General features: G+C 46.1%; 1 protein-coding gene across 8 annotated transcripts in view; it reads right to left on the bottom strand.

Moving 5' to 3' along the window:
- Positions 1-7,810, bottom strand: part of ZNF410 (zinc finger protein 410) — a 36,078-nt gene that overhangs the window by 26,821 nt on the left and 1,447 nt on the right. For 4 of the 8 annotated variants that reach the window (XR_012673878.1, XM_075151594.1, XM_075151593.1 and 1 more), the window contains exons 1-2: positions 4,828-4,948; positions 3,375-3,573 (exon numbers count right to left, since the gene is read on the bottom strand). Coding sequence is in view for 6 of the 8 variants with exons in the window: in XM_075151594.1 (XP_075007695.1) it covers positions 3,375-3,407 (33 nt within the window). In the remaining 2 variants the exon portion in view is untranslated. Of the gene's footprint in view, positions 1-2,804; positions 2,969-3,374; positions 3,574-4,340; positions 4,584-4,827; positions 4,949-7,124; positions 7,266-7,621 lie in introns of those variants that run through there. The other 4 variants (XM_075151595.1, XM_075151590.1, XM_075151592.1 and 1 more) reach the window with 4 other exon arrangements.

A 7,810-nucleotide genomic window follows, 5' to 3' on the forward strand; every position in this document is an offset into this window, starting at 1 on the left:
ACAGAAACAAATGAAAACATGGCATCTGGGATGGTTCGGGTTGAAGTTTGTGTCCCACAACAGACCCCCTTCATCAGATGATTCAGAAGCCAAGAAGTGTCAGGCAGTTGCTCTGTTTGAGGTGAGCGTGGCTGGGGGGGACGGGAGGGAAGGTTGCTCCAGTACTAACGTTCAGATCTACCCTCCCACTGGACAGCTGGACTTAAGACTCCCAGAGCATCAGGGACCATGTTTTTAATCGATACTGTTTCTGTTCTAAATTTAACCAGTGAACCACTACAAAATAAGAGGTTAAAAGAACACTTAGCAGGGGGGGAGGGGAAAGGAGGGGCTGGAGCTGAAGGGTGTGTTGGGCATGAGGCTCGTTAGCTAGAAACTAGGATGCCCTCCTCCCATGCAACTTCTGGGGAATTAATTCATTCACAAGAGTCTCCCCTTGTGAAGTGCTGATGAGAGAAAGGAGAGGCTAAAACACCTCTCTCCACCCCCTTTTCAATAGCAAATTCAATTTATAGACCAGAGCTGTAGTTCACTCGATTGTGCTAGAGCTACCCCCGGCAGCAGAAAGCCCCCTGCAGTGGACCAGTATGGTGGAGGTGGCTGGAAATATTTGCAATTGTAACAAATCACCCTGAAGGCTTAAAGCATGCAAAATGCAGATCTTATCAGTTCCCTGAGGAATGCTGGTAATAAAGCTTTGGGAGCAGGGAGTCCAGAAGAAAAAGCAGCTCCATCTGTCTGTAGAAACTGTTTCCAAGCAACTTTGTAACTTCCTATGAACGCAGGATTCATCTCTACTCAAGTATTAAACGTTTATTGGCACATTGGTGGCTTCTTTAGGGATAAAATAAGTAGCAAAGAAGCTTATGCAATCCATCCATAGTGTTTTGATTAACGTTATCTGGATGTTACACAAATACAGTTAGCTCTTAATTAATACTTTTCTCCCATGGTAGGGGATATGAAAGAACATCTGTGGCTATATAAGAATTATGGTGCCATGGCTCACCAGAAAATATAAAATCATGACAGACTTTCTGAGATACTTGAACTGCTATTTGGGAAAGGTGTAAAAAGAGTATCTACCAGTTTCACATCAAAGGAGTAGAAAATAGTACTAACTTAACACTCAACTTTCACAATCAGAACCAGAAAGAGGGTGTGTATAGATTTGGTAATCCACAATGCAAATGAATCCCAATCTGTAATATAAAATAGCCTTGATCAAGATTGAGGAACATGGTTTAGAAGACAGCATCTTTGGAAAGGATGCCCTCTGCAACCACCGTAGCTTTCATGCATCAGGCCTGTTCCTACTGAGAATGGCCTACTCTTTTCTGGGCTTGCTGGAAATGCAACTCTGCTATGGGGAAATAGGACTACTATGTAAACATGCCTAATTAACAAATACCTTACTGAAGTCTAGAAAAGACAAAGCCCACTTACAGCTCCTTCTTGAGGAAGGAGGGAACAAGCATTCCAACTACCCTGGTCCTTGGCTGTCAGAAATAATCTATGGGAATCCACTCACTCACAGACTGAAGTAACGAAGTCCCCCACCTTATCATTCAGAAGTGGGAGAAAATTTGATAGAAGTTATGAGATATCAACCACAAGGCAAGAGAAAGGAACTCCTTGCAGCCCATACTGAGACTACTCAGGGCTACCATGAATTTGCAGCTACTTTTCCTGAATAGTGTGATTGGAAGGACTTTAGCTGCTCTGTTAAGAAACAAATACCTTACCTCATCACCTGGGCTTTGACGAATTACCAGCATGTAATCATCATTCTCTTTAGAGTACCAGTTTAAGATACCTGCTGTATTGCATATGGACTGAAAAGGGATAGAAACAGAAGACTCAATAAAAACAATTCTATTTACACCTGTGAACTTCTCCAAAAGGTACTTCATAGCAGTACTAAGTCCTCTGCTCTTGGACCTTAGGCTTCTGAAGAGGTAAAACTGAGAATCAAAAAAGCAAGGGCACAAGGTGAAACAGTCCTCTGCGCTTTTAAGCGGGGGGAGTATACAGATAGCTGGCTAATGGTTATTCAGCCTAAAAGACAAAGGCAAGAAACAGGAGAGGTAATAAATTGAACACACTGATAAAATTGTGTTGAATGTAACAAACTGCTGACAGTTGTATCTAACAAACTACAGGTTAGAGTAACAAAGACCAGAACTCCTCAGACACTAATCAACGGGCCACTGCTGAAGTGAAATCTTGAGGAGATTCAACCAGAACTTTTGTAACTGGTAAGAAAACAAAATTGTCTTGCGTTATAGGAAAGACCAAACTTATTATCGGATGCAACAGGGATGCAGAATGTGTAAAACTTACTATGCAATGTTTAGGGGCAGGATCAAAAGAGGAATCGAGGTGGGTAAGTGGAGAAAGAACCATGGGTAGGGCGGAGAGAAGAGACTCCAATCGCATATTAGCTGGCTGCTGGTCAGTACACTGCTGTGTCTCATCACTACAGTCCCTTCTATCTACTTACTAAACATTTTCCTAAATATTCTCCCCACAAGTGAGTGCACTGCTAGTAAACTTCTAGTCTACTAACGTGTGAGGAGGAGGCAACCACAGTCTGGAAAAACCCAAGATTGCAGCCAGAAACTGGCTAAAAAGCCCTGGGTCTGGGCACAGATATTGGAAAGACTTTAGGCCTGGCAGAGACCAGAGGCATCTGTGAATGTAAGTATGCATGAGACAGAGTTGAGTGAGGGTATAGATATATTCCACTAACAAACTTTTGTGTTGTTCATGATGATTGTGTTCACCTTTTAAAGGTACTTTACCTGTGTATGTGTTAATCTGTGGCCAGCTGTGCGTGCAGTGTGTGCACTTGTGTGCACACACACACATCACTGCAATTCATGCTCAGCCATGCTACCGGCTGAACCTCAGAATGGTCCAGCAGCCTCACACCGAGCAACCAGGATCCTCTGGGTGCTGCTGCCAACTGTTTAATGGAAACACGAGTACTTTAAAAAACAGAACTGGCTGATGCTACTAGAATAATCCAGACTCCCCAAAACCGAGTAAAGTCAATTTGGTTTGAGGGAAAGACGTAGTCAATACAGTAATTTATTTTATTCTTGTAACAGAAAGAACATTATAATAGTGAAAAAAATAATGTAACCTGAGAACAGGCAAGAGTATTGGCTGACACTTGAAAGGAGGGGAAAAAACCTGCAATATTCTTTAATCTTTTACTGTTCAAACCAAGACATGGAAACATTAGAAGATGCCACTGAAAACACTTTGAGAATTAATATGTAAGCAGCAAACTGAGTAAACTCATTGAACTTTTTCAAGTGTTGCCCATAAACGTTCCTGGGAACCAAACCCAGTTCATAATTGCTCACCTCAGGTTTGGATTCTAACTCATCCGATAACATTGATTCAAGTGTCCGATTCCTGCAGCTGTCCTCAGCAAGGCACAGATTTTTTTTTTTTTAGTTCAGAGAGAACAACACTCCCTGCTTATTCTCATATTTTCCTAGGTGTAAAACAGTGTCGTGGTCCTTCTGCAAGAAGCTGTGTTGCGCAAATATTCAATTTAACCTAAAACAACAAAAAAGGAAATATAAAGAGATAGAAACCAAAAAACGAGAGCAAAGCAAAAAGAAGCAAGCAGATGTTGCATGTAACTGTAAAATATACTTTGAAGTACTGGGAAAACTCATTTACCCATGCAGTTTCCTGCATTTCTGTTGCCATTGAGTCAGCAAAATATCATCCTAACGCTGCGAAATTAATTTTCAAAGGCTATTTACCGCATTTTCTTTGCAATAGCTCATTTTCAATGGAAAATTGAATTGTTTGTCCTGGAAACTTAGGGGATCAACTGAAAATCACATAAAGCATGCAAGAGACAAGGAGGCTGAACTCCCAGCCTGCAAAACAGTGCAATTATCCAAGCTGTTGATGAAAGGCGACCATATACAAACAACTGTCACCAGGAAACCTCTGCTTTTCCTGTCTGTTAAGATGTTACATTTCGGATTAGAGAAATATCTTGATGAACACAGGTAGGTTAGAAGTTATTTCACAAATACCCATACAACGTCTCTTCTTTGGGCTACAAGGGAAAATCAGAACAAGTTTGTATCTATTTTTGCCTACTGGGAAAGCACTCAGACACCAGCAACGGGAGAAGAAAGTGAACTGTGTACAGTTCTTCCTTGCCTTCCATCACAATTACAAATCTATTGAAGATATTAAAAAAAAATGAGAATACTGGATCGGCTAAAAAGAGAACCTAAAAGCCTCCCTCTAGTACTCCTGACAGCAAGCAGTGCAGCACAAGATACTCCGTACAGGGGCTTCACCTTCTGCCGTGAAGGGACAAGATAATAAACACAGTGAAAGCAGAGTAACTCTGACTAACGCACGCAAGCCAGGGCTCGGGAATATTCCCACTCGTTCACCTGCTGCCTCCTTTGAGCCCGCACCCGGGAGGGCAGGCCCCGAGCGACCCATGGGGAGGAGAGCCGGGGCTGCCAGGCCCGGCTGCCCACGCCTCAGCCGGGAGGGCAGCGGCCGGACCCCCGTAGGGGGGAGAGAGGGAGACCCCGGCGCCACGGGGCAGGGCGGAGCGCCTAAGTTCCTGGGCCGCGCCCCTCCCCCACGCGGGGCAGGTGCGCCACCCCTCCCCCATCGCGGGGGCTGGTCCGTCGCCGTGAAGGGCGGCCCCCGGTGGTGGGGAGGGCCGAGCCGGCCACCCCCGCTCCCCGGGCCCCTTGGCTCCCGTGCCCCGCAGAGGGCGGCGAGTCGTGGAGGAGCGCCCAGGCCCCCGCCTCCCCCCACCCGCCTTACCGGCATCTCAGCCGCCCGGATGTGACGGAGCACCCAGCCGGAAATGCCAAGGCTCGGGGGGGTGTGTCTCTCCTCCAGCTCTGTGGCGAGCGCTGTAAGGAGCGCCGCTTCCGCCCGCCGCTCCAGTTCCGGCCGCCGCCGCGGTGTCCGTGTCCCGCCCCCCTCCCCGCCCCGGCCTTACCGGCTGCTCGTGCCCGGCAGCGCTGCCTCCTTCGGGACCTCCCACCGTTCCCGCCGTGGCGCTGCCCCGCTCCCCCGGGACCACCTGCCTGGGCCCGGCCTTCCTGAGGAGCCTCCGCGGCGATGAGCGATGTCCCGTGCGGGAGCCTCCCACCTGCCCCGGGAGCGGGTTTATTGCTATTCCCCTCAGCCCCGAAAGACAGAACAGTAGCAGCTTGGTGCTTGGGTTTTTCCCCGGTTCCATTGGGATCGTTGCCAGGGCTGCAGTGTTCAGCTGCAGCCGGATTCCCCTTAAAATAACGTTTTGATCTGGGGAATATTTTACAGGTGAAGATTATGCAGGAAGCTTTCGGTCAAGTTCAACATTTAACTGCTGAACTCATCTGTTCTTCAACATAAATCAACGCAAAAGACACGTTATTTCAGTTTGCTACAGCACATGTGGAAACACTGCTTTCCTACTAACACTTGGTTTCTGTTTCTGCTTTGCTCTGACTGGGTGTTTCTGTTCTTGCAGTTGGCGATGGAGAACTCCCGAGTTCGCAGCAGCTCACTAATGACACACATCAAGTTAATAATTCCAGAAACATGTCTTAACAATGTACCTAAAACCCAAGAAGGGACGGAGTAATTTAGAAAGCTTGGACTTTGGTGTTTGCTCATTAGCCTTTTCTTGGTATCTGCAGGTTAGCAGGACAGAGCTCCCGAAGCAGCAGGGTTGGTGGCTTTTGGTCTTGACATTAGCTGCTGAACCGGTGACCTTCAGGTCCAGTAAACTTTAACTTGGTTACGGCTAGTCCAAAGCTTTGGAGCCACGTGTGATTCCGTGCCAGAATGGAATGGCTGCTCATGGGATGGTGCTGGCGCTGGTGCTGCTGAGCAATGAGAATCCCAGCGATACGGAAGTAACCCAAGGGGAGCTGTCAAGGTTGGCAAAATCAGGTTCCTTGGGGCTCCCTGGGTGCACAGCCCGTTCTGATCCTTGGTGGACTGTGCAAGAACTTGTGGTCGCTTCCCGTGAAATGACTGTCACCTTCCGCCTGTGAACTGCTTTGGAATGATTTCCTCTTTTCAGCCCCTCTCAGATGTGCGGTATGGCTCCTCTGCCTTTCAGCCATGTGAAAATTTTGATCTGCAGCTTAAAGATTCACAGTTACCCCCCTTGGCTTTAAATGTTTGGCGAGTGGCTTCATGGAGGGCTGTGCACTGGAGTCATACTGACAGCCTAGCACTTCAGCAAAAAGACCGTTGACCAGCTACCTGCTGGAGCCACCCAGTAACTCCCTAAAGTCTGCAAGGAAGTTAGATGCACATCTTTTTGTGAGATATTATCCCATCAACATGCAGTCACTGCATTAGTACTAACAAAAGCCTGCACCGTGAAATCAACTCTCAGTCAAGCTGAAGCACATTTCTGATGTCCCAGGCAGGGAAAACTGTGATTCCACACCCAGAATCGGCAGCCTCAGAGATTTGGCTGCCTCAGTGCCATACTGGCCACGCAGATGGACTGAATCAGGGAACCGTGCTAAGTCTGGCGTTTACCATGTCGGACCACTTGGCCATAATTATGATGACCTGAAGCTTTAAACAGACCTGTTTATTCACTTAAGCCTACAAAACTGAAGTTAATAGCTCCCAAGATTGAGTTTTTAACATAACCCCAAAAAGCTGGAGCTGAGTAAATGACCATGCAACGGTCACAGTAAAAGACCATTTCACTGCGTTTATTATCACAGGTACGATCCCAGCATGCCACGTTTGCTGATCCAATACAATCCAACAAAGTCAGCCAGAAATGCAGAACTACTAACTTCATAAGCCATTTTTTCTTGATGCCACTTCGGTAATCCCAGGGCACTGAATCGTAAAGCTTGATTCTGTTACATTAAGATATCTAGTAATCTCGGAAGTCCTTTGACTCATCATCAGCCCAACAACGTGGAATTGTTGAGTAGGTATTAAAATATGGAGACATGTAGGCGCATAAGTTCCTTTCATTTGCATCCTTCTAGGCCAGATGAGTTTGGCTGCTTCAGAGCTTGCATCTTGACTGCCTGGGGACTTTTGGTCTAATCTGATTGGGGAATCTGCAGTGGGAGTAGCACAGCGCTTACCTGAGTTGTTTATGCAGGTCCAAATCACCTGCGCAGGTGTGTGAAGCAGCACTGGTCCCTGATGGGAGAAAAATTGTCCAGCTGGGAATTTCCTACAGTCTCACTTTCTCAATAACATCTGCCCCTCCGGGAACCTTCTCTCTAATCAAGGAGAAATAAAAGACTCAGTCACATTTCCCCCATGACCAGATTCAAGAAAAGAGAAACGATACTGCTTTTTCACCCCTGCTTTGAGACATAGAAAACGTCTAGTCATGGCGTAAAGGGAGAGTGGTGTTTTAGATTTGGTTGTTGATAAATCTGTTTGTAATGGGACCCTATTCTGAATGCAGGGAGGAGCCTAGGCTTTATTTCTCTTAGCACATCTTTTGCTCTTTCATGTGTATATTTCTGTACACTCTGATATAACATTGTTATATAAACTTATGTGCATTATTCCAAGATATTGGCAGTAATCAATTTTTTTTCAATAAGGCTTTTAAAATCGTAAAACTTACATGTATAATTGCAACTAGCATCACTTTGACGTTCAGCCTTTGCAGCATCAGAATGTAACAGATTCTTAAATTCTCTAAAAAGTCTGTATGCACACGAGAAGCTATCTTTCTACACCTGCAGTGTCGGCACGGGTATTACAAAGCGGATGAGTTTCAAGAAACTGAGACAACTAAGACTTGGAGCATTTC

This window comes from Calonectris borealis, chromosome 5 (genome assembly GCF_964195595.1).
Source record: "Calonectris borealis chromosome 5, bCalBor7.hap1.2, whole genome shotgun sequence".
NCBI classification, from domain to species: Eukaryota; Metazoa; Chordata; class Aves; order Procellariiformes; family Procellariidae; genus Calonectris; species Calonectris borealis.